We start from the raw sequence: 27,230 nt of genomic DNA on the forward strand, positions 1-27,230 counted from the left end.
TGCTTTATTGTTGCTTTGTTTGACTTATTTATAGCTTGGTTTTAGGAGAGTTGGTCCATATTTATAATTTATAGCATATTTTTAATTTTTTTAAACTATAAATTTCTATCATTAAGAAGAAAAAAAAATCACTATTTCTGAGTCTACTTCTATATTTTGGATAAAATTCTGAGCAACATATGTATTTATTTGTCATTAGATTTTTCAAAACATATCTTGTCTTAGCTCAGTGAAAGCACTACAACAACCATACATACTAAGATTTGAAGAAGAAAAAGGGCATAAATTAAAAGAATCACTTTTGAAAGGAAAAAACATACAACTTGAGAGGATTATTCTGTCATTTGATGGTTTTCTATTTCTCTTACTTTGACCGAGATCGATTAGATACATCGTAGGAAGCTTCTCATGGATCCTATTAACGGGTCAATGTCTGAGACGTATCAAAGCGATCGATGCTTAAAAGTTACATTTAGCGCCCTGTCTTTTTAACATATTTACAGTTTACACCCTTTATATCTACTATTTGCAACTTAAGCCCTACCCGTGGTTAGATATGTTAATTAAGTTTAATTAAATCTTTGAATTAAGATAACCAAATAGATAGGAAGATGATCAAGAAAACTAAGTTTGTTTATATTCCGGTTAATTGTTGGCTAAAGAATTAAGTGCTTTAATTTTAAAATATATACGAATAAATTAAAATCAAACCTAATCATACAAAAATAAATTATAATTTTCTCATTACTAGCTCAATAAGTTGCATAACAAACCCACGGTCTCTCAAATCTCGTATATCTAAAGGTGTGGAAAACCTCCTAATATAAAAGGAGATAGATTCGGATACTTCTTTCACTATCATGTAGAACTAGAAGATTGGCATCCTATTGAATAGTCCGTAGCAGTATGATTGAACTCAAACGTAATCCTAAAATAAAAATATGGAAGTAATAAAACTGATTAACTAAGAAAAATATTGTAAGGAAGGACGTAAGGGAGTATATAGTAAAATGATGGAGGGATTTAGGTTTCAAACATATTAATTATACAATTAAATACGAGGAAGAGAAAGATGTAAGTAAATATGGTTCGTTCGCTAATGGAACCATATTTTAACTATATACTTAAAAGAATAAAGGGTTAATCATATTTTAACTCTCCTAACTATTGTTCTATATAATTATATCACTTTTATTATCTCAAAAAGAAGAAGAAGGCAGATACACATTATAAACTATTTCATGTATCACTGAGTTCTCTTCATTAATATTTTATTATAAATTTTAATAAAAATATTATTTAAATTTTGATTAACTTAAAATATTCTTTTATGAGCTCTCTAGAGTTCAGAAATCTGAGTCCTTCGAAAAGAAATCAAATACATATTTGTTCATATAGTAACAAATTTAACATTTTTCCTAATAGAATTTTTAACAGAGAGAATATAATAATACAATGGGTGTATGTGTTTTAATTATTATTATTATTTTGGATAGATGAAAATAATACAAAGTGATAATTTATAATAGTAAAAAGAAAAAAAATAAATGAGGCATAAATAAAGCTAGTAGACCAAAGTCCGCGTGTCGCGCAGCGAACCACCCGGTGAGTCGCACCTTTTACCCACCAGCGAATAAACGTTTCCCGCTCAAGAATAGTAGCCAACTTATTCCGCCTTTTATTCCTCTTCTCCCATCTCCAACGTCCTCCATTCCGCAGTCAATGCCATCCAATTCTCCACAATAGAGAAAGGCAAAGCAGCACCAGCAAAGCGGAGGAGAACCAGCGAAGAAGACAGAGACAGAAATGAATGCTCTCTGCTCTCCTCTGCTCCTATTCCTTATCCCAGCGATAATTTTATTCCCGACCATGGATTGATCCAAATCCATCGTCTCCTGACCGAAGGAAAGGATACCCAACGGCGTACAGGAATAGCCGCAACTCTTCTCTTCTTCCTGTACGCCAAAAGAATGACCGACCAAAAAACTACATTTTTCTCAATTGGGTCCTCTTCTATGGCAATAATTTCTAAGGCCCATCTCACGTTCCTCCTCATCTCCCTCTCCCTGCTCCTCTCCGGCGTCCGCATCGTGAATGGGGCGGGCGGCTACAAGCCGGCAGATGTGATTCTACTGAATTGTGGGTCGTCGGCCGACGGCACTGACGGTGATGGCCGGAAATGGGTGTCCGACGCCAAGTCCAAGTTTCTCGCGGCCTCGTCGAAGTCGGCTTCGGCTAACGCCGTATCGCAAGACCCGTCGCTCCCCTCGCCGGTCCCGTTCATGACTGCGCGGGTCTTCACGGCAACATCCACCTATAACTTCTCCGTCGGCCCAAAGGATCGACATTGGGTTCGTCTATATTTCTATCCATCTACTTATAATGATTTGGCTCCTAACGTCTCCTACTTCTCGGTCTCCGCTTCCGGTGGCATCACTCTGCTTCAAAATTTTAGCGCCTTCATCACCACCGAGGCGTTGACTCAAGCCTATATTATCAAGGAGTACTCCTTTCCTCCTTCCCCTGATGGCATTCTAACTCTCACCTTCACGCCCTCGGATAAGCACAAAGGCTCCTACGCCTTCGTCAATGGTATCGAGATCATCTCGATGCCGGATATTTACAGCGAGCCGGCGACATTGGTGGGGTTCTCCGACCAAACCATCGATATGGGCGGGGCCACCTTGGAGACTCTGTACCGGCTCAACGTCGGCGGGCAATATCTGCCTCCAGGGAATGACTCGGGGCTGTCCCGGATGTGGTATGACGACTCCCCGTACATCTATGGTGCGGCGTTCGGCGTGACGTACGATGCTGGTGATAAGGCGAAGATCCGGTACTCGAAGGACACGCCGGAGTACATTGCGCCGGCCGGCGTATACAGCACTGCGAGATCGATGGGCCCTGATCCAGACGTCGTCAAGAACTTCAATCTCACATGGGTTTTCCAAGTAGATGCAAATTTCACCTATATAGCAAGGCTACACTTTTGTGAGATCCAATTGACCAAGATCAATCAAAGGGTGTTTGATATCTTTATCAACAACCAGACAGCCGAAGATGCAGCTGACGTAATGGCAATAAGCTCCGGTAAGTACGTGCCAGTGTACAAAGATTTCGCAGTGTATATGGCAGATGGCCCTGGTGATGAGCAGCTATGGGTGGCACTGCATCCAACGGACGCAACGCAGCCAGAGTTCTATGACGCCATTCTTAATGGATTAGAGATCTTTAGGTTGAATGACACGAAGGGAAATTTGGCTGGACTCAACCCTGAGCCATCTCAGATGCTTGTAGATGCTGAAATGGAGTCGACCCAAGCTGGATTTCAGTCCAAATCTGGCGTCCAAGGTCATGTGATTGGCGAAGCTGCAGGTGGAGCTGCGGCAATTGGCTTGGTGTTTGCCATCTGCTTCGCAGTCTACAATCAAAAGAAGAAGGTCCTTGGCAACGAGTCCACCAACACGTCGGGTTGGTTACCTCTCTATGGCGCGAACACTCACTCAACTGGAAGCAAGTCTACCATCTCAGGCAAGAGCACCGCGAGTAACCATTTGGGCAATCTCGCGGCGATCTGCCGGCATTTCTCCTTCGCGGAGATCAAGCATGCGACGAAGAGCTTCGACGAGTCGTTGGTGATCGGTGTCGGCGGCTTCGGAAAGGTCTACAAGGGAGTTGTCGATGGAGGGACCAAGGTGGCTATCAAGAGATCCAATCCTTCTTCAGAGCAAGGTGTCAACGAGTTCCAAACAGAGATCGAGATGCTTTCCAAGCTAAGACACAAGCATTTGGTCTCCCTCATCGGATTCTGCGAGGAGAACGGCGAGATGATCTTGGTGTACGATTACATGGCTCATGGTACTTTAAGGGAGCATCTGTACAAGAGCAACAAGCCTCCATTGTCTTGGAAGCAGAGACTGGAGATCTGCATTGGAGCTGCCAGGGGACTTCACTACCTTCACACCGGTGCAAAGTACACCATAATCCACAGAGATGTGAAGACCACCAACATCCTAGTAGACGAGCAATGGGTCGCCAAGGTTTCGGATTTCGGGTTGTCGAAGACAGGCCCGACGATGAACCAGACTCATGTCAGCACAATGGTGAAGGGCAGCTTTGGCTACTTGGATCCTGAGTACTTCCGGAGGCAACAATTGACAGACAAATCCGATGTCTACTCCTTCGGTGTAGTCCTCTTTGAGGTGCTCTGTGCAAGGCCTGCTCTAAGTCCAGGCCTGCCAAGAGAGCAAGTCAGCCTTGCAGACTGGGCAATGAACTGCCAACGGAAGGGAGCTCTGCGAGACATCATTGATCCTGTCGTCAAGGATAAGATCAGCCCTGAATGCTTGAAGAAGTTCGCCGAAACCGCAGAGAAATGCCTCTGTGATCACGGCGTAGATAGGCCTTCCATGGGAGATGTCTTGTGGAATCTCGAGTTTGCTCTGCAACTGCAAGACAACTTTGAAGGTGGGAAGCCAATTGCAACTGAGGTTATTGAAAGCGACCACCCAGTCGGTAGAGACAGCGAGGTGAGCGAGGATTCGGATAATTCGAACACAAGTGCAGTCTTCTCTCAGCTTATAAATCCAACAGGACGGTAGAAGAGAAGAAAAGAGGAAAAGCTGCTCTTCTTATTATCATCACTGCGTTGGGTTAAATCAAAGATAGTATTAATAGTTGGCCAGCAACAAGCATTTAAAGGGGATTGATTAAAGCTCTTGCTCGTTTGGACTTTGGCCTGTTCTAATATCATTCTGTTCCTCATAACTACTAATTTGTACACAAACAGGATCTCTCTATGGATATTGTGTTTGGAGTTGAAGCACATTCTGGTTGGTTCTTGAAGTGCCTGCTTGTATGTATATCTATTTGTTGGTTACCTATGCAATGTTTTGTGTCATCTACTTTATAAAGTTTGTTTGTTATTTCTGGTAGCCTTTTTTTTTTTTTTTCCATTGTTCCAAGATGATGAATACAATGATACACTTTGTCTCTTATCAAGAATGATGCTTTTAGTAGGTGGTCTTCTGCAAATATACATACAAAGGGTGGTGTTGTCACAATAAATTCAAAATTAGGCGGTTATTTGCAAAAAAACCGTTAAGATTTATAATCATCCAAACTTCCGACACGTTGGGCTTATGTAAGGGGCCTCAACGGCCCAAAGTCTAAAGTTTGGATCTACATAGAAGTGTGTAGGGTTTTATTTCAGTTGAAGTTCTTGAACGAGAGAGAGAGAGAAGATTCCATCGTGATCTATTCTCTCTCGATTCATCTCATGCAGATTAGATCTCGTGCTTTCAGATCGGAGTAATGGCAGTCCCCGATCTCTTCTTCTACCTCGCGATCGCTCTTCTCGCCTCGTCGGCCGCGGCTGACTCGATCCATGGCTGCGGCGGGTTTGTCGAGGTGAGATTTGGATGGATTGAATGCTTGATATAATTTTCGCGTTGATTCCACCGGTTGGAACTTCTTGATTTAGCTAATCTGGGAACTCCATTGATTCTGATTTCTTGAAATGTGAGTGGTTTTGTTAGGCGGGCTCGGGTTTGATCCGATCGCGAAAGGCTTCTGATGCGAAATTGGATTACTCTCACATCACGGTATGCTCTTAGTTGTTGAAATATACGCTTAGATTCATTTTTCTGTGTTCGATTAGCTGTTGTTAGTGGTATAACTGTCAAGACCACTTGTTAGTAACCGTCCTTATCGCTGAAAGAACCTCCGCTATCAAGAGATGACATTATGAGAAATTTAAATTTCTTCAATTATTGAGAAGTTTAAAGATTGCCCTTTAGAACTGGAGATTTTAGTCAGTCAAAGGAGAATGAAAGAATCTGCACACGGCATAGGAACTACGCCATATAGTTTTTCTTGTTTTAAGTGAATGATTCCTTCTGATCTATAATGAGTCTTGGACATGATAAGTGCACTAAGGCTTCTTCTTGCTCAAATGTCCTGTGCCTTTCTATTTGCTGACTGGGAGAAACATCATTTGTTTTTTTTCTTCTGCTGTAGTCTTATATGAAGGAATTTGGATCTATGATATATAGTGGAATGGGACGTTGTACATTTTTCCTAAACATCCATTTGCCTATAATAGAACATAATTTTTCATGCCCGACTATTATGCCCTGAGCATGTTCTAAATTTGACAGATGGTGGTTGCCAACTTTTCTAAATAAAGAAGAATAATTAAGCAGAAAAGAATTGGATCTCTTTAGCTAAATGCTCACCTAATTACTTATTTTTTCAATTTGTCATACTTATGTTCTCATTAACCTTATGTTTGTGAATTTTTCTTGATTGAAGTTACCTCTTTTAGATCAGCTAATATTTCAGTTGAAAAGATCTAATGTAAGTTTTACCTTAGGTTGAGCTTTGCACAGTTGATGGATTGGTCAAGGAGAGGACTCAATGTGCCCCCAATGGTTATTACTTCATCCCAGTTTACGACAAGGTACTTGTTTTCCTACATTTACCTTTGCTTAATATTGACTATCGAAAATGATTTGTGTCATTCTAAATAATTTGTGTTGTTCTAAATGATTTGTGTAATATTTCTAGATACAATGAAACATATTCTTACAGAATTAGGAACACTTTGACAAAGAAATTTGTAAGCTGTATTCTCTTGCACTCAGGACATCATTGGTGATTTTAATGAACTAATATTTACATGCTTCTATTTCTATGACCATATCATTCATTTTGGATAGGGACAAAAAATCAATTAGCTTCTAGATGGAAAATATCCATGTTATGTTCTCTGCTGCTGTCCTCCAATTCATCATGGATGTGAGACAACAAGGTTCCTTACTTCCTTTCATTTAGATAAGTGAAGGTTGTGACCTTTTTTCTTTTCATGATTACATGATTTCACATCCATTAAGTTTATCTGCATATAAAAGCTAATTGCAAACTGCAATCTATTGAATGTCAAAGTAGCTCAGTCTGAGGCTTATTAGCGTTATTAATCTCTGTGCAACAAATTTTTGAGTTCATAATGTATCTGTATCTGCAAGATGAAAATTAACATTTTCTGAAAATAGTACAATAGCAGGTTATTTTAGCTCTTCTATAGGAGGGCTCCAGACTTCTATTTATTCTTCCATTCCTGTTTCTTTAGGAAAGGCATTATTATTGTTGATAAAATATAGCATATAGTTGCACCAAATTTCCTTCTGCTTTCAGTTCAGTGCAATCTTTACTAGGAAAAGACTCTTCTGGCACAAGTTGGCTATATATTTCCATATAGAAGCCAGTGTAGAAATTTCAAATGATATGTTGTGGCGCTGCTTATTTATGAATTTAGTTTTAATTTGTGATGAATTTGAGGAACCTAATGAGTGGAATATTATTGGAATATCATGGATTAAATTCTATCCGGTCCCTCAATTTCTGAAATTCTCATGCATGCTTGATGTGGCACAACCTAGAAAAGAGCAACAAGAAGTCAAGAGTTCTATGGCTGCACTCATGTTTATGTTACTTGTTATCTTTCTTACTTTCTTCTTCTTATTCTAATTTGTCATTGTCGATAACTGGTTTCACAGGGCTCATTCGTTGTCAGAGTGAAGGGGCCTAACGGGTGGTCATGGGAACCTAATAATGTGAGTTGGTGGCACAACTATATGTTTGGACTGATACATTTTTTGCATATGCACCCATCCTATATTCTGTATCTTCACCTATTTTCTAGATTATCTATTTTTATTTGACCTATTCTGCTTGGGGGTATCGAATTCCAGGTGCCTGTTGTTGTTGACCAAAATGGCTGCAATGAAAATGTTGATATTAATTTCCGGTTTACCGGGTCAGTAGACCATGTTCCCTCCATTAAATTTTTTTTTTTCTGTTTCTTTTTGTAAGAGATATGGGCATCTGTTGGCTTTTGTTGAAGGGCATATCTTACTTGGTCCTTTCCGGACTACATATATATCTGTAGGTTCATGATATCAGGAAAAGTCATTGGAGCTGTTGGTGGTGGGAGTTGCCCCTCAAAGGACAAAGGACCTTCTGGTGTAAAAGTAGAGTTGTTATCACCCTCTGATGAAAGTATTGCCTCTGTTCTCACATCAACTACTGGGAATTATTCCTTCACGAATATTGTTCCAGGTTTGTCATTTTTCAAATTTCCTTTTTTTGGTTTAAAATCAAGAAAAAGGAATCTAACTGTACATGAAGTTGTTGGGCATATGTTATGTTTTCTTCTTCATATTGTGTGGTTCCAGCTTTGTGCCTTATCTTAATATGTACTGTCTTGTACTCTCAAAAAGGAATGTGTTGTCGTGATATGAGTTGTGACACCCTCTAGCAAGTAGTTTTGTTGTGCTTAATTATTCTTCGAGATATTTGGCAGATGTATCTTTGTTTCATGATGTTATTTCAAAAACACAACGTGCAATTTTCCTTTATAAGTAAAGTCATCTCAACTTGTACAGGCGGTGGAGCATGTTACACTATTTCACATAATCCTCAGAGATATATTTTCTTTCCTATTTTTTCATAGCACATGATGATGGTCAGTAAAATAGATTGTAAGGCCCTGTAGTTTCTCTGGGCACTACTCTACTATCGTCTTATAAAGGCTGATCTGATGTTCACAGCTGGAAATTCTGCTACAAATTTGCAAACTTGGCACCTCTATGATGGGATGAGGGTTACATTTGTTGAATGATGACAATGTCATGTTTATAAGTGTTGCAGATCTATTGTCACAACTCACATAATAATATTTCATCTGTCTAATGGCTGTATCATTAGGATTGCAAGGTTAATGAAGTTATTAGCTCTTAGAATCTATTGTTCGTTAGATAAGCACATGTTTTGCCAATTTGTGGTAATTCAAGCTTTATGATGTATGTCAACTAAAAGCCTTTTGATATTCTTGTGCAGGAAAATACAAATTACGGGCATCCCATCAAGATTTAGAAATTGAACTTAGAGGTTCACCAGAGGTTTGGGATTTGTGCTGATTCCTTCACTAGATCATATGGTCATTCCCCATCTCATTCTTAGTATTCATCTACATAGGTAAATTTGGGCTTTGGGAACACAGTTGTGGATGATATCTTCTTTGTACCTGGTTATGATCTTCATGGCCATGTAGTTGCACAGGTATTATAGTAGTTGCATATTTCTGAACATGTATGCACTGGTACATTGGTATTTAACTATTTACCTTTACATCATTTTGTTTTTTTTCTGATATTAGAATGTGAGTTAGTACAACTGTATATACTGACATATAAAATTCAGTGATATTAGAGCGAATGCTTTGTGTTCTTATTAGCTATTGTTCTCTCCCATTCATGTGCAAATTGGTGCATTAGTTTTTGCCTCTTTTATTGCTTAAAGGTGTCTTTAGAGCATGTGGTTATTACTTTCTCTTGGACTATGTAATGTTTTGTGCGCGCGCGCACACACACACATATGCAGTATCGAAGAGACTAAGATCACACTTGCATTTTAAATTTTCTTATGTTTTTTAGTTTGCTCTCTTTTTGGGAAAAGGAAGTCAAGTATCAATACTCAGTAAATTCTAGTAAGGTATAGAAATGGTGTCATCATGGCTTGGCATGCCCATGCCAAATTGACTAGTATTGGGCCAAAAATATGCATGCCTAATCTTCCACATTTTAGTACAAGACTGACTGGCTGGTTGTTGTCTATAGTCAACATGGGAAATTTTTAACTGACTGTCTGCACTCAACAGTATGGTTAATGCATTGACACAGTGTGCACTGAGGAGCACGCTTCTACGTAGGTTGAATGGCCATAGATGGCAAGTTCTCCACAATGTTTTTCTACTTTTTTTTGTATGACTAACCCATATAAAATCTGATTGAGTTGGCTGAGAGTCGCTTTACTTTGTACTTCTAAGTAATATGAAGTTATCCAAAGCTTGGAAAAGAGGCACATTGCATCAAACAATGAACCATAACCTCTACATCTTACATATAAAATGTTCCTTCCAATAATATTAATTCTTCGATTTAAAGCAAGATTTCCTTTGGAGAAACTCTTGATGTTAGAGTGTATGAGGTACATGAACCTTCAAATCATAATTGTTAACTAGCATAACTGATAAAATAGTTGGATAGGAATATGGTATTGATCGGTGGTAAATCTTGATGGGAATTAACCTAGTTGTTCTTTTAAGAAAATCTGGCAGCATGAACTCTAATGACGAGTTTTCATCTTGTGAAGTATACTAAAATATGTGATGTCTTTTAACTAAGTATAACTGTTGAACTTGTTAAATACATGGAAAAATTAGTTTTAATTGGATTTTTGTGCTTATACCATATTTAGCCTTATGATTGATTTCTCAGCTTCCTTAGTCTGATGATTAATTTACAAGATATAGGTTGAACCTGCTCAGGTTTTGATCCGCTCTTAAGTTTCGTCTTAGATCTCTGTAGTCAAGTACTCAAGTTGTTCTTCCATACCTAGTTTTTGTCAGTTTTAAGAGCTACCAGTTGGTTTTGGTTCACTATTCAGTGATCATATTTGTACACTAGCATCTGCTGATGTACTTAGTGCATTTTGTTCCCTGCCATACCTGCCTCAGGCTTTATCCCTGCACTCAGGCCAATCATAGCATGTGCACAGGTAACTGCTTGATTTCTAGTAGGTAGGGCAGCCTAGCAAAGATAAAGTCAATGAAGAACGAGAGAAACACAGGGAAGAAAGTACTTAGTTGCTGGATTAATGAAGAACAACAGAAGCACGAACATATATTTTCTGCATCGTCCATTTTATAGAACAATTCTTGAAGCAAGTTTTCTGAGTTATAAATCTGGTTAATAATTGAAATGACAGACCTCTTGGATATCATGAGTCTCAAGCTAACTGCCCTGTGTTAGTTGGGCTACTGCAGTTCATGCAGAGATTCTAAGTTGCTTCAATGTAAATTTCATTTACGCGCTGTGTTGCTGTTATTTGTGACAAATAAATGCAATACTTTCTTTTGTTTGAAATGATCCACCGTGTAAGAATTTATAACATTGAATTTTAATGTAATTCTCTTGTGGCAGGGAAATCCAATTTTGGGAGTACACATGTATTTATACTCTGACGATGTGTCAGAGGTTCATTGTCCGCAAGGTTTTGGTAGTGCCCCTAGGCCTGGCGCTCTTTGTCATGCAGTTTCTGATGCGGCTGGGAGGTTCACATTTAAATCAATTCCTTGTGGTAACTATTTGTCATTTTCAGTTGATTATAATTTTGTCTAGTTAATCCTTTTGTATGTCAGTATATAATACCTTATCTTGTTGTCTATAGTTATGGTTGTTATGAGTTTGTGTGTTAGATACTTTTCCATATGCTTATAAACATTTACACACTTCATTGTTTTTGGAGAATCTTTGCATAAGATTTGTCCTCTATTCTTCACTTCTGATTTGCCGTATGCGATCAATTTAGTGTTAAAACCATCTGGGCACTTAATTGTTTTTGGTATTGGAATTCTCTAATGGCACACCACTCTCTCTAAAGAAGGATAAATGGCTATAGAATTTACTCATTTAGTGTAAATTAATGATTCTCTAACAATGGTTTCTAGTTGAATTTTAAAAATTTGCTGATTTATATTTGTCATGTTATGATTGTTGAATTGTTGCCTTTCTAACTTGCAATTATCGTACATTTATTTGTTTCATCTGAATATGGATTACTATGTTTGTTTGTAGCATACTTGTTATTCTTATAGCAAACCTCTTGTGTTCAGTTGTATGTGTTTTATTCTTTGTGATATTTTTGTAGGCACTTTTGAGCTTTTACCTTATTACAAAGGGGAGAATACAATATTTGATGTTTCACCTCCATCAGTGACTGTTTCTGTTGAACATCATCACATTATGGTTCCCCAAAAGTTTCAGGTATCGCTTATTTATTTGACCGCAATACTTTTAAGGTCCTTGGATTAATTCAATGCCATCCGTAGTTCTCCTGTTAAGAAATAAATATTGTATTCTGTATGTTACTATTTATTAGCTTAGAAGGTTTAGCTTAAAAGAGTGATGCACCTTTGGAGTCTTGGACCCATTAAAATACTATACCCTGTTTTTTCCTTTCTGAAACTTAGACAGCTTCACCTAAGTATACATTTTAGTTTATTCTAGGTACATGCTTTATTATCCATGTTAGGAACATGGATTTTCTTTATTTGTCATGATGTTATGGTGAATGTCCTCTATTGGCGACATTTCTGGCAGTATTAGGATTCAGCATTGACGCTAAAATATTTTTTTCTAGTGCATGAAGAAAGGATTAATGGAGAGAAGTAGTAAAGGATAGATAAAAGGGGAAACAAACTAATGATGGCTCTAACCAATGTTTTCTATTGTAAGGCAGAATTGATATACCCATAAACTACTATTTGCGGACACCTAAAAGAAATCTCGTGTTTCTGTTGATCCTAGAGTAGAACATGATATTTTCTTGTGATCGAACTAGTTAATGACAAATTTAATGATCCTTGATTATCAATGATAAAAATCTTCTAACAGCCACTGGATGTGCATGTTGGTTGAGACTTGAGAAATTCTAATCTGGATCGAAACTGAACTGGATTGTGACTGGCTGTCCAAAGTGATGTTCATTAGGTAGCATGATTTTGTACTTGATAATTAAACTTCTTTTGTCATAGAATTTACTATTTAGTGGATCTAAGACTTTCTCTGGAACCATACGGTAAGCATTGACTATGGAAAATGTAATTTGAGGAAAGAAAAGATATGAAATCTTCCAAAGGAAAAAGACAATCCAGCTGGATATGGAGGAAAGAAAGATAATTCCCTTGGTTCTCATGGGAGAAGTTAAATACTATATATGAAATCTCCCAGAAAAAAATGTTCGTTAAATTTTTGTCATAACTTAAATTTTTATTATATTTTTCTTAGTACTATGTAGAGAGTTAGAGATGTCATAAAATCCAAAGTGTTATTAATCTAAATCTTACAAAGTTTATTATACTATTCCATCAGGACTCTTGTAAATTCATAAAAAACTAAAATATCAAAATTTCTAGTAAATTTACCTCCTAAATCCTAATCAACCAAGCTTGAAAGGGTCCTATGTTTAAGAAGTTCTAAAGTTAACAGGACACTCTAAACTCTAAAGGATAATGTGTATCTTCAGATGAAGTAAATATTGCCATCCTATTCATTACAGAAAATATTTAGTAACAATTAAGTTAGTAAAAGAAAGTATTTTACATCACTCTCCCTCTCTCCTTTCTCTTCCGCTTTTCGATCACTGTTGCAGATCCTCTCCAGTAACCGGAGAGGCAGCAAGGAATCCAGACCATCCATGATCACAATGGCTGCACTGCGTTTCCACTACATTACTGTTATTGCATAGATATAGATAGTGGGTGGGTAGGGAAGGTGAGGGTCCTTCTTTTCCTTGCCATTGTTGGAGAACTTCCAAGTTCGTGATTGGATCTCCTCTAATCATGCATAATATAGGCAGGAAGAAATCTGAAACCTCACCCTGATCTTGATGGTGCCACTGTGCTTGCACTGCACTACTGTGATTGCATGGATATGGGAGGTGGTAGGCAGGGATGGTGAGGATCCTTTTTTACCTCGTCACTGTTGGAGAGCTTCCAAGTTTGTTATTGGATCCTCTACTCATGTATAATATATTTGCTGCTACCTCAAAAATACTGTATACCCTGTGGCTATTGTTGCTGACAATTTTTTGAATTGCCAGTATCCTACACAACTTTCTTCCTTTATGATTGATATAATCCTTATGGGATATTATCAAAAGTTTTGGCTTTCTACTTTTTTATGTGGAACTCTAATTGGTCTCAACCCTGTTTTGGATTTCATAATGTTAAGTTTGTGAACTAAACAAAAAACAAGGACCCACTTTGAAGGTGGGAAAGACACATATTGATTATTATGATCTCACATATGGACAATTCCTTAATATCCTGCTCATTCACAACACAGTATTTTCTTCATGTGTTGGTCTAAAAGACATTTTTAGGGAGATGGCATTGTTCATGCAGATAAATTCTTTCACTTAAATAAGAAGTACGGCCACAAATGACATATGGATGCCAATCTTGTGCCATTCCTTATGTAAATCCCTTTAATGTGGTGGGCAGGCCATCACAGAGTTAATCTAATATACTAATATCCTCGTTTCATCTGTGTGAAACTTTACCAGCGCTCTGCAAGGGGCACAAATATGGACCCATTGCCTTATCTTTTTCTATAAATTTATTTTATGCAAGCACTTAAACTCTATGAATCTTGAACAGCACAAAAAGTTGAGTTTGTTAAGATCTGTATTATGGACGATCTTGTCTTGCGGTCTTCATGTGTTTCTGGGCATTATAAAATTAGATGCTGGGTACTTTTCAGTGGTCTTTCAGGAATGTAGTTTAATTTATTTGGCCTCTTCATGTGTCACGAAGGTGAATTTACAATAAGAGAAAATGGATTTATGGATATGTTAGTCTTATTATTAGCTCTTGGCTTATAAGCCTTTTCTTGTTAGAAAGACGTTTCTAATATCTGAAAATTTATCTTTTTGTTATTGCTTTAAAGCATCATCATCAATCATTTTATTTTCAACAGGTCACTGGATTTTCTGTTGGAGGCCGTGTTCTCGATGACTCTGGTGCTGGAGTTGAGGGTGTTAAAATTATAGTGGAAGGACAGCTGAGAGCTATGACAGACCATTTGGGATATTACAAGCTTGATCAGGTATATGTCTGTCTTGATTACTTTAATATTGTTTGTATCTTTATCAATTTTATTACTTGGATGAGCTTAAAAGAATTTAACAGTAGTAGCTAGATAAGGAAAATCAAAGGTTCTAAGTATCAATGTCAGTCATCAGGGAACTGATATGTATTGGCCGTCTAGGCCATTGTGTATGGTTTGTTTTGGTTTTGTACTATTTTTTAATTACTTAAATTCTAAAAAATGAGTTAGAAATAGAAAAATTTTAGAAGTTGAGGAAAGTAAAGAGAAGAAATTTAGATTATTCACATAAGATAATAACAATATAATACAAAGAGTGAAAAATATCAAAGTTAATAACTTAATATCAAATTCCTGATGTATTCAGAAAATATCTGTGTTCATTGTCATCATCAACTCTGCAATAAGAAAACCTCCTATAGATGAGGCTAACAAGTGACGACCATCTTTGCAACATGGGTGAGTGTAGAGGTGTTAAAGGAAAACTAAAAAAGAGTGGAAGGAAGGAGGAAAAACTAGAAACAAAAAGGAAAATAGAGAAAATTAGGAAGAAAACATAAATGTGGTGTTCAAAACATCAAGAGATCAATAATTAATGTCTCAAATTGTATTAAGGTTAGATGCAATTTATGATGTGTTCCACATATAGTCTGCATAAAAGGAAAATCAAGATTTTGTGTTTACAATTGATACTACTGATATAATCGATATGTGTCGGCTATATAGGACTAATACTGCTAATACTGGGCTGAAACCAAGGAAATTTGGTTCCAGCCCTGGTTTTGGATGGATAATGACTGATAGCGATACAAATCGGCCAATACTTTGAACCATGGGAAAAATATAGTCCCATAGATTTGGAAAAATATTTGGATGTTTTTTTTATCCTTTGGTTAGCTTCTGCCATGTGACTTGATTTACTGCAACAATTTGCATGCTTTGATGTGAGCTTGATAGCATGAAAGGCTGATATAGACCGCCTTGCGGCTGGCAATTTGAAACAAGATATGATTTTTTTTTTACTTCTAGGTTGGTTGAATTTAAATTTTGATGGCTTTGAATGAATAGAGTGGGTCTTCTCCCTTGCTCTGTTGAGTATCTTATTACTTTATTTTTTTTGAGTGCCATTTGGTAATTTTGTCTTAGATACTTCTATAACAATCTAAAAATGAGACATCCAAGCAGGTTAGAACTCAAGAACTGTTTCTAAATTTAATGGTATTGAGGAAGAAGTATATTTTCTATTTGCATCTATAATTTACTAACTTCATTACTTCATCATAACAAGAAGATATATATTTATAACAGTTTGTTTTACTTTTTTCTAGGTAACATCCAAGCATTACTCCATTTTGGCAGAGAAGGACCATTATAAGTTCAATACTTTGGAGAATTTCTTGGTAAGCAATTGTTGATATTATCCCATTCAATTCATTCTTATTACAGTTGTTTCTTTCACATGTAACTAAAATGCACGTGTACATATCCTATTTCTTTTATAATTTGATTATAGATGCATGTGTGTGTGGGTATTCTATCCAGTTGTTCCTCTTCTACCTTTTAGCTTACTTATTGGAACAAGATCATGGGTTCTTGTTTTTGTCCATTAGGTTTTGCCAAACATGGCGTACGTTGATGATATAAAGGCGGTATACTATGATGTATGTGGTGTTGTGCGGATGATTACTACGAACTCAAAAGCAATGGTTGTCTCTTACTTCAAATGTTTTTCTTCATTTGTGAAGATTAGATTTTAATTTTGTGTCTATTGCTATAACATTGGCCATTTATGGTAGGTGGCAATGACACATGGGCCTGAAAATTTCAAACCTCAGAAGAAACTAGTAAATGAGAATGGAAGCTTCTGTTTTGAGGTACTATGGCTTTGATGGTGCTTGTTCATCTCGTAAACTTCTTTCCTTGTTTCTTGTTAGTAGGTCGTGAATACTTTTCTGTACTGCTTTCTCTTTTTATCTACCATGTAAGAATCAAACATATGCTCATCTTTACATTGTTTCCTTTGCGGGAACATTAGAGTCATTGATTTGAAGAGTCCTTTGGAAGTACATCATGATATATTGTTCTTCAAATCCTTTTTTTGCGTGTAATCATTTGCTTTAGCTTGTCTTTGATCAAACATTGCGCATTTCTTGTAGCATATGCCATATGTTCTACATATTAATTGGTTAGGAAAGATTGTATCAGATTGTATCACTAAACAGAAAAGGGAGAGGATCATTACTGTCTATTACTTAAAATTTCTAACAGAGGATCTTGCTTTAGATCTTGGGTTTTGTCCTCAACCCAAGGGGAGTAGAACTCTTTGACTATGGGTATGTCTAGTAAATGAATTAGGGATCTGGAAGATTGTCATTTGTAAGATTTGGTAGCAAAAATTCTCATAGGATAGATTAGCACAGAGAAACCTGCATGTAGCACATAGAATGAATGTCTTGGGTGATCTTAGGAATGGCTAACATATACAGCCTGTAGCTAGAGTACTATACTGCCATCTAAAAGTCCTTCAAATGATAACTAAGGTATTGTTCAGTGACAGTGGTTGGGGCAACAAGCAATTGGTGAGTGTTCCACCTATCAAAGGAGTGGTTAGAATGGTCTCTTAATCTGATTATCTGATAGTTGAGTATAAGGCTGAGAGGAAATATCTCTGTGATAGTGCATTGTGAGACCTTTGGCTGTCATGGAAGTGAATATTATGGGGAATCGGGGATAATATGAACTACTGGCCTCTGTTATTTGGTGACCTGTGATGGGACCCAATGCTTGGGGGCGTATCCAATTTGGGCTATACTAAGACCAAAAGGGGGTTTGGGCTTGGTTTGGGGCTGGGTTGATGGCAGATATGGGCGCATCTTGGGCTGTGAGGTGTGAATTCTTGGATGAGTGGTGGCCGCTGGCTGGTGGTGGAAGGACCTAGGTAGAGTTAGGGCAGGGGCTGACAGTGGTGAGGGCGAATAGGGCTCGGACACAGCAAGTGCTTGAGTGGAGATGGGGATGTGCTCAGTTGTGAGTTGCGGCTAGGATGTAGCGGGTTGGGTTGTGGTTGCGGCTATGGTTCATTCCTAGCTAGATCTAGTCATTAATTTGGAGGGAAACCTGCCACGAGCAGGGTTGAGTAGGGGAAGGAGGGAGAAGGCCAAGGTAGGTGGGACCTCGGCTGGTTGATGCACATTACTAGTGAGGTGGCTAGGCTTGGTCGCCGATGGTTGGTCTTGATTTGGTGGTGGGGCTTCGTCCAGGTTAGATTTGGATCATAGATAGTGGGGGAAGGTAATCACGAGTAGGATGAATAGGGAAAGAAAGGGGTGACCAAGATAAGGGAAGAGCTCGACTAGAGGGAGGAAGTGCTATAGCAAGGAGGAGGTTGACGACTAAGGTTAGGGTTAAGTCGAAAGGGAGAAGGAAGTAATGAGAGGGAGAGAGAGAGAGAAGACTAGACTAACTCAGATTCCAACATGGTAACATACTAGGTTGCACTCCAGAATATAGATAGATGCTAACTCAACTTGACTCGATTAGGATTCAACCAATGCAATTAAGAAATAAGTCCATATTGAACCTTACATACACCCAACAATTACAATAAACCAAATAATTAATCTGAAATAAAATAAGCAACGCTTGACTCAATTGACTCATCTGACCCACTAACTCGGACCAGACCGTAACAACTTGGTGGAGACATACCATAGCCGTGCAAGAAATAGCTTTATTTTTTGGTAAATAGTTGAGCTGCTAGGCATAATGGCATGCTTGGAGACTCAACCCTTCTATTTATCTTTTTATGTCTAGAATAATTTGAAACTAATATTTTCAATTTCTCATGAGTCATGACTTCTTCATCTCTTCCTAAAACTAACTTTATTTGTTTTAGTTGATTTAAATCCTTTGTTCCCTGCTATTTTACTTTTTCTTACTACTTTCTTTGCCAGTGTTGCTCCTTTTGCTCTCTTTTAGCAAATGTTAGCAATAATGTATATGTATTTAATAATATTTAGGTTCCAGCTGGTGAATACCGGTTATCTGCACTAGCAGTAGATTCTGAGAGTTCTTCTGGCCTTACGATGTTTTCGCCATCACATATTGATGTAAAGGTTAACAACCCTTTGCTCAGTGTGGAATTTTTCCAGGTACATATGAGGCCTTAGCTTTTCAGTCATGTTGTCCACTAATGTTGCTTTCATACAAGCAATTTAGAACATCACTTTAACCAAATATCCATATTTTTTCCTTCAATCCAGTCGCAGGTCAATATTCATGGTAAAGTACTTTGTAAGGAGAAATGCAGCCAAAATATCTCTCTCTCACTTGTGAGATTAGTGGGTGGAATTAAGCAGGAAAAGAAGATGATTACGTTGAATCATGAGGGCAGTGATTTCATGTTTACAAATGTCTTTCCTGGAAAATATCAGCTTGAGGTACTTTGCTTATAATAATTTCTCCTGGACCTATGTCTTTAGCTTTATGTTGCAGCTGTCACTTATTAATTCTTTTTTGTTGCCACTTTCTCTATTAATATTTTTTTTTTCTGTGCTTTTTAAGATTAAACAGAGCACACCATCAGCGGCATCTGCAGAGGATAATTGGTGCTGGGATCAGAGCTCTATTGACCTAGATGTTAGTACTGAGGATGTGAAAGGAATTGTTTTTATCCAGAAAGGTTACTGGATAGACATTATTTCCACCCATGATACAGATGCCTATATCCGCCATCCTGATTCTTCTCAAACAGATTTGTTAATAAAGGTAGCTTATTTTCTATAATGATTTCAGCGGGAGTACTGATCTTTATTATTGTATTTACATTGACTAAACTTGTACTTTGAAAAACCTGCATGACATCTGACCTTTTGCATACAGAGAGGATCACAAAAGATCTGCATAGAGGATTCTGGGAAGCATGAGCTTCATTTTGTAAATTCTTGCATTTTCTTTGGTAGCTCAGTAGTTTTTGATACCTCGAGTCTAATGGTAAGGATTCTCCTCCTTTTGACTTTGCATTGCTATTTCCTGTTTATTGTGTATGACCATATTTTCTTTTTTTCTAGCCCATATATGTTAGTGGAAAGAAGTATCTTGTGAAGGGACAAATCCACATTGTTTCTGGCTACCATCATGCTGCTGCTGAATTATCTGAATATATTGTTGTTGATGCATTTAAGAAAGGTGGAAGCCCCGTTGACACAATCAATATTAGATTGGCTTCTGATAAGAGTGGACATGACACGGTTGTATATGAGTATTCAGTCTGGGCAGATCTTGGAGAGGAGTTAATCTTCATCCCGAGGGATTCAAGGTATATAATTAGTCTACCAAATTGGTGCAATCGCATTGCCTTTTCTGATAGAATAATTATGCAATTAATTATTCAGGATAGTGGATGGAAACCATATTTGTATTGGTGAATTTAAATTGCTTACCGAATTACATAATGTATGTGCATATTTCCAACTTCATGAATGATAGGGTATGTCTGATTCTTACTCCGCACAGATAAAATAAATTCTTTCTGTGCTCTGTACATTGTTTGAGAAAATGACCATGTCGCCGCCATGATAGCGCCATGGTGGAATTTACCCAATACCACCACCAATGTGTTGATGTGCCGGTGGCCAATATGCATGTATGCATGTATCAGTCAATACATGCTTAATAGGTTCTAACATGATGCAACCCAAGTTTTAGTGCTGAGTGCTTGATCGTTTCTTTTTCTCGTCTGGGAGATATATCTTATTGTGGTTAAAACAAGATTTTGTCCTAAATTGTTGCTAATATTTGATTCCATAAGATGTTTTAGATATGTTACTAGCTCAATTGTTGGTGACGTGGTTAATCTATGATACACTTATGTACTCTTGCATCTTCTCTCATTTGTACAGTACTAACCAGGAAAAGAAGATGCTCTTTTATCCAACACAGCACCAAGTGAGATTCCTATTGCTTATTCTCTTGCTTCATCTTGTATCACATGGTTTCTATGACTTATCATCTGAAATTGACAGTTTTCTGTTACTGAGAATGGATGCCAAGATACAGTTCCTGCCATTGTTGGTAGAGTTGGTTTATACATTGAAGGATCAGTGTCTCCTTCTCTATCAGGTGTTAATATCAGGATTATAGCAGCAGGGAACAGCAATTATGCTCATTTAGACAAAGGGGATTTAGCATTTGAAACACAGACAAGAGAAGATGGTTTGTTCTCTGCAGGCCCATTGTATGATGATACCAGTTATAGTGTTGAAGCTTCTAAGGTTAGCATTAACTGAATTTAAATTCCTTTTGTGATGAGACAGTTACTGAAAGCATCCATTTTCGTCAAAGAAGTACATTCATTAATAGAAATATATAAGTTCTACAGTCTATATGTGTCTGTACCTTAGCGTGATGAGAGGAGAGAGAACTATTGTGAAGTTCCTGAAATATTGTGTAAAATTTGATTTTTTGAACCATCTTTTCTTAACTTTGTCAGCTCCGAGCTGATAGCCCATAATTTTCCTGTGTTGCAATATTTTTTTATAGGCATCAGGACCTAATATCAGCATGACATTATGAAATATGAATTTTATGAATTTATTCTTTTCTAAATTATCTGATTTAGGGAAAACTGCTTTTACCATTTCAATTATTATAGAATCCTATGAGCTTTTCATTTTTTATTTTATTTTAAGTCCTTTCTTGTTGTAGTCCGACTTCAGGGTATGCCTGAAATGCAATACTTGGATCTTTCTGGGACCACATGTAATTTCAAGGTCTTATATAATTAACTATCTGATACTATTTTCAACTCTATGCAGTTGGGCTATCTTATTAAACAAGTAGGTCCCAATTCTTTTAGTTGTCAAAAGCTTGGTCAGATCGTCGTACGCATCTATGATGAAGAAGAGGCTGAATTATTCCCATCTGTATTGTTATCTTTGAGCGGTGAAGATGGTTACAGGAACAACTCAGTTACTGGTGGTGGAGGAGCTTTTAGCTTCGATAACTTATTTCCTGGAAGTTTTTATCTCCGTCCACTGCTAAAGGTTCTTTTAGCTACAACCAGATCTGTCATTATTCTGTCTTTCTTATGATTTGTTGTTTCGTTGTTCTACTGAATTACTGATCTATGTTAAACGTTTAAGCAACCACTAATGTTAGGATACTCGATGAATTGAGAAATAGTGTTGCAACTAATGTGAAGATAGTTGAATTGAGAAATAATTAATAAAATATACAAGTTTTATTTAACTTTTTGATTTGGTTCTTCATGCTTCATAGAATTTTGTAGTTTTACTCTAAATTGAATTTTGTGTGGGCATACGAGGGCATCACCTGGTGTGATGGATTGATGGGAAGGCTTGCCTCTTGCATCCAAGAGGTGATGGTTTCAAGTCTTGGAAAGTGAAAACAACCTCATCTAAAATGAAGAGAACGTTTGTAAACCTTCCTCCTGGGCCCCATGTAGGTGGGAGTCTCATGCACTTGGACGCCTTTCTTTTTATCTGTATGAGCATTTTTACCGAGAATGGTTAAAGGAGTAGTACTTCTGTGTTATTGTTTGGATTTTAGTTATCTGATTAACTATTTACATTAATAATAGATGATCTTGTCACATGTGACTGTCTACAATCTGCTTTCTTGCACGGTCCTAATTCTTATTCCACTTTTAACTCTCAATTGATGCTAACTCCTTGCTATAAATCCATGTTTTTGAGTTTTTCTTGTTAACATTATCTAGTGACTTATCCATGCTTTCCCTTAGTGTCCAATTTTGTTCACTTGCTTCATATTAAGCAAGCAGACAGATTCCATGGTTTGCTTGTCTGTGGACTCATTGCACAAACTCTTCACTTTGTGGTAGATATGCCCGGAAGTTAGAAGTGTGAAGATAGCAGACAACTTTTAAGCCTAGACATGGTTACAACTTACAACATTAATGTGGATCTCATGAGCATACTGCTTAGTCATAATTAACTCGCTCTACATTGCATACAACGTATAGACCATTAAAACGATCAGTTCTTAGAAACGTTAAATCATTTTTGTTAAATCTTTCTTGCCTAAATAAAATAGTAATAACTTTGTTGGCAAAGTCCAAGTCTACCTTATGAGGTATTACTCAACTAATTTCTTTTTTCCTTTTAGGAATATTCCTTTTCCCCAGCAGCAGTGGCGATAGACTTGGAGTCTGGAGAGTCTAGGGTGGTTGATTTCCATGCAACACGTGTTGCTTACAGGTTAGTGGAATCTTTCAATGTCATTTACACCTTTGAACATATCTCAAATAGCCTGAGCACATGTTATGAATTGTTCCTACCACTATGAGCCACTAACTTCGATATGAAGTTAACATGCAATAGCTCCTTAGTAGACACTGTGATGTTATTTTGATTTACTTTCTTTCAGTTGAAATTTTATTTTTAAAATATTTTTAACCTGATTTCTTTTCCTCTATTATGTGTCATTTCGTCCCTTCTTCACTTGATCATTGTAGCTTTTTAGCATGAATAAGTGCATCTTTGTAGTGTTTGAACTTTGAAGACATTACCAAGGAAAACTACTATCTTCAATAAGTACACACGAACAAGTATACTTGCTCGTGTTTAAACTTCACATTATTTATAGATATACGTTGAATTTTGTGATCATATATTAATCTGTAAGGTGTGGCCACTCGTGTATAAACAAGAACAGTTCTATACAGAATGAGAAATGTGGATAGTTGGTGAAATAACTATAGTTGTTTTCACTATCATACTATGCTACTATCTTGCCATGCATGATGTTGGAAGCTCTATTGTTGCTTTATACCATGAAGTTCTGTGCCTGCGAGGTGCTGGCACTTGGTTTAAGGATCTTCTCTTGGAGATGATGTGCTGCCAGCAGATCGTCTTTCTCAAACAATGCATGGGCAGCTGATCACCTGCTGGAGACGGGTTGAGATTACTGTGTCACGTGTCAGCACAACAATTATTGTTTAATGCTTCTCGTACACACTGATGTTATATTAGATTCTAGAGTAGGGGTATTTTGCTTGGTAATTAGTTAGTATTTAACAAAATGGAAAAGTGAATAAGGTGGCATACGAGCCGCTACCGAGGTCTGCATTTATCTCATAGAGGGAATTCCATTTCATAAATTAGGTGTCATTTCTTTGTTCATGATACAGAGGCGTTAAAATCAGTTGTTAAAGATATAAAATATCCAATGTTATAGAGGAATATATTGAGATCGGCAAGTTTGTCCCTGAAACAGGAGAATGCCACGATTGCAAATATTTATTGGCTTAGTTGTACAATTTTTTCTTTCACTACCTAGTAATGATAAATATCATTCTATTTTCATGAAATGTTTGCCTAGTATTGTAGGATAGATGACATTCTAATTTTTCAAATAATATGATATGACAATCTCAATCCTCTGGTATTGGAACCAAATATTCCACGATGTAATTGCATCATGCATATTCTATTCTTTCAACTAAAATTATGTATTTATTTGTAGTGCCATGGGTTCTGTAACATTACTTTCTGGTCTGCCAAAGGAAGGTGTATTTGTTGAAGCACGATCAGAAACTAAAGGCTATTATGAGGAAGCAACAACTGATAAGTTGGGAAAGTTTCGCCTTAGAGGACTTCTCCCTGATACGATGTATTTAATAAGAGCTGTGGCAAAGGGAAAACATGGAGTTGCTGCAATTGAACGTTCTTCTCCTGAATATGTTACTGTCAATGTAAGTATTTTCTTTGACTTTTGTACAGATTCGCAGCTTACATTTGCATCTAACAGTACAGTAAAGACTGTAGTTTTGGGATCATGGATTTTCTTCTATATTCAAGCTCTCTTTGCCTAATATAGTTCAATATCACCCAGATCCTTCTCTTGTGTGGATCAAATATTTTGTAACATTTGTAGTCGGAAGTCCATTCTTGTTGTATATGGTCGAGGTGTAAATATTTTTTTCTCTCTTTTTGGTTCTGAACCAAGGATTCTCGAATTTCTTGGCTTCTCCCTCAAGTAATTTATATTCTCTCATGCTGGAGAAATATATTATTGAAGTCCTATAGTATTATGAAAGGTCCTAATATAATGTTTCAGTCCATTTCCTAATATAATGTTTCAGTCCATTTCCACTTATGTTAAAGAACCTAATGGAGAACTAGGGCTACTCAGGTGCTGATGTGAAATTCGACTAATTTACTTTATCTAAAACATGAAGATTTAATTACCCATGAAGTATTTCAGAAAAAAAGCAATTTGTCTCTATTAAATCATTCATGAGTTCTACAGCATTAAAGTGCAAGCTTGTAGTGGACCTTCATGGTGTCAACTTTTTTCCATCTTGGACATTTGTGAAGCTTCTCATTTGTACAGCCTAGAAAAGGCTAATTATCCGGTGTTAAATTGAAAGTATATGCTTCAGCCCTTAATATGCAGATAAAATTATCCATTTTATCTCTGATGCATAATGTAGAAGAGCTACTTCTATCTGGACTTGTCAGGTTGCTTTTGCTTTCTTTAACTGCTTTTTCTGATCAGGTATGGGATGGCATCATCTGGTTCCTCCTGTTAGCAAAACAGATAGTAATATGATCTTAGCTGACAGAATCTTAGCAAGAAACTGGTAGACCGTATTGAACCAACTCATTTACACAATTGATAATTTGATATCAGAAGAAACCTTTGCACCTTATCCTTGAAGAATGAAGATGACTTCTGTTGCTCATCTCAACTTATTTTTTACTATATGTAGTACAATCATATTAAATACTGCAAAAGACCTCCATGCCATAATTGATCACATATTTTTACTATGTACACTAATATAATACTAACCATTTTTTCAGAGCAAGCATTAACTATATGCATGTTTAGTCATGCCCAACCATGATTAGTGTGTTCATGGAACAAAGAGATTTTTTTGTGGTCATTAGGATACGCATGTTATGGGAAATCCATCAAGTGGACTATTAAATATTACTCTCTCTCTCTCTCTCTCTCTCTCTCTCTCTCTCTCCACCTTCCTGTTAGTTGCTTAGTCACTTATGCACACCAAGAATCTTCTGTAGGCTTATCCTTTTCTGCATGAATTATCAAGCTGTTAGAATCAGGGTAATATGATAACTATGTGTGATCTTATCACTCTCAGGTAGGATCTGAAGATATCAAAGGTGTGGATTTTGTGGTGTTTGAACAGCCGGAAATAACCACCATAAGTGGTCATGTTGAAGGAAATGACCTTGATATATTACAACCACATCTATCTGTTGAAATCAGATTGGCCAGCAACCCGTCCAAGATTGAGTCAGCCTTTCCTCTGCCACTCTCGTACTTCTTCCAGATACGTGATTTGCCCAAGGGTAAGTACCTTGTTCAGCTTCAGTTAGGGCTTCCATCAAACACTCACCGATTTGGACCTGAGATAGTCGAAGTTGACTTGGAAAAGCAACCTCACATTCATGTGGGTCCTCTTAAATATATAATTGAGGACCGTCATCACAAGCAGGTAATTTTATTTTCCTATTTGTACTTTCCAAATAGAGTGGCATGCAGATGTAAGCCAGTCTTCTGCTGAAGAATAAATCTACAGAAACATTTTCTTACTATGTTCCATAATTAGTTGCAGTGGTTCAAATAACACATTGAGCTACTACTATTCATTGTCTGTTATTATTTGGTGCACCATGTTTCATGTTTGCCATACATTGGTGCTGAAAAAAAAGCCAATTACCAATCGTAACATCTCCAGGCTAAGGACCTCACATAGTATATTTTCTAAGTGTAAGTGTAAAATAGATGATCTTATGCGGGAACTGCAGGTCGATTGATTCAGCTTCTAAATTGGCACTTATTAGCATGGTGCTAGAGAGTTTAATTTGTTTGAGATACTAAATTTTTCTATATCTTGCAGGAACCAACACCTGCTCCAGTTTTGCCTCTTATTTTTGGGCTTTCTTTTGTTGCCCTCTTTATCAGTATGCCGAGGTTTGTAGATATTGAGTACAGTTCTTTTTTGTTTTGTCTTATTTACTATCAGGGATTATATGAATGTTCACTCTTTTGTTTCATTTTGATTTCCGCAGGTTGAAGGATTTGTATCAAATGGCTGTAGGAATGGCTCCATTAACTTCAAGTGGTGTGTCTATTAAAAAGGAAGCGCGGAAAGCAGTTTTGAGAAAGAGAGCATAATAATACATCATAGTCTAGTTGGAACCATCAAGCTTAGCTGACAAATTTATCCCTTTTGTTAATGTATCATTTAGCAGAAGAGTTGCTAATTTTTAATGGTAGTGTCAATCCTTAGGTCTTGTATTAAGATTATGTATAAATTTTGATTTCTTGTTCCTTTTCTTAGGAAAAACCGAACACTGTTGGGACAATTTAAAACCTTCACACGAGCCAATAGTGTTTTAATCTCTGGATCCATTAGAACTTGCTGATGGAGTAAGCTACTAGTCATTTGCATGACTATATGATTCCCTTTAGTGCCGTTCTTTGTAC

General features: G+C 37.1%; 2 protein-coding genes across 2 annotated transcripts; both read left to right on the forward strand.

Moving 5' to 3' along the window:
* The first annotated feature begins 1,885 nt into the window (after positions 1 to 1,885).
* On the forward strand, positions 1,886 to 4,861 carry LOC140776589 (receptor-like protein kinase ANXUR1). Its single transcript, XM_073120330.1, has one exon. It carries the CDS (start codon positions 1,971 to 1,973, stop codon positions 4,599 to 4,601), a length of 2,631 nt encoding a protein of 876 aa, XP_072976431.1. The 5' UTR covers positions 1,886 to 1,970; the 3' UTR covers positions 4,602 to 4,861.
* A 318-nt stretch (positions 4,862 to 5,179) lies between these two features.
* Positions 5,180 to 27,153, forward strand: LOC140775657 (uncharacterized). Its single transcript, XM_073119044.1, has 27 exons — positions 5,180 to 5,409; positions 5,538 to 5,603; positions 6,374 to 6,460; positions 7,557 to 7,613; positions 7,752 to 7,816; positions 7,949 to 8,118; positions 8,899 to 8,960; positions 9,037 to 9,120; positions 11,043 to 11,199; positions 11,770 to 11,885; positions 14,601 to 14,729; positions 16,058 to 16,129; positions 16,340 to 16,435; positions 16,526 to 16,603; positions 18,749 to 18,880; positions 18,992 to 19,168; positions 19,293 to 19,496; positions 19,611 to 19,721; positions 19,799 to 20,046; positions 20,630 to 20,675; positions 20,753 to 21,001; positions 21,545 to 21,772; positions 22,875 to 22,966; positions 24,234 to 24,462; positions 25,879 to 26,235; positions 26,641 to 26,714; positions 26,813 to 27,153. Exons 1-27 carry the CDS (start codon positions 5,314 to 5,316, stop codon positions 26,916 to 26,918), a joined length of 3,588 nt encoding a protein of 1,195 aa, XP_072975145.1. The 5' UTR covers positions 5,180 to 5,313; the 3' UTR covers positions 26,919 to 27,153.
* Positions 27,154 to 27,230: the final 77 nt, after the last annotated feature.

Source organism: Typha angustifolia, chromosome 14 (assembly GCF_048772165.1).
Source record: "Typha angustifolia cultivar Huaian chromosome 14, ASM4877216v1, whole genome shotgun sequence".
In the NCBI taxonomy this organism is placed as follows: domain Eukaryota; kingdom Viridiplantae; phylum Streptophyta; class Magnoliopsida; order Poales; family Typhaceae; genus Typha; species Typha angustifolia.

Excerpts from the sequence above, each read along its gene's own strand:
- LOC140775657 (XM_073119044.1), top strand. The coding sequence starts at position 5,314 with ATGGCAGTCCCCGATCTCTTCTTCTACCTCGCGATCGCTCTTCTCGCC. Across the intron at positions 18,881-18,991 it reads TCAGTGTGGAATTTTTCCAG|TCGCAGGTCAATATTCATGG; the intron begins GTACATATGAGG and ends CCTTCAATCCAG. Across the intron at positions 19,169-19,292 it reads CTGGAAAATATCAGCTTGAG|ATTAAACAGAGCACACCATC; the intron begins GTACTTTGCTTA and ends GTGCTTTTTAAG.
- LOC140776589 (XM_073120330.1), top strand. The coding sequence starts at position 1,971 with ATGACCGACCAAAAAACTACATTTTTCTCAATTGGGTCCTCTTCTATG.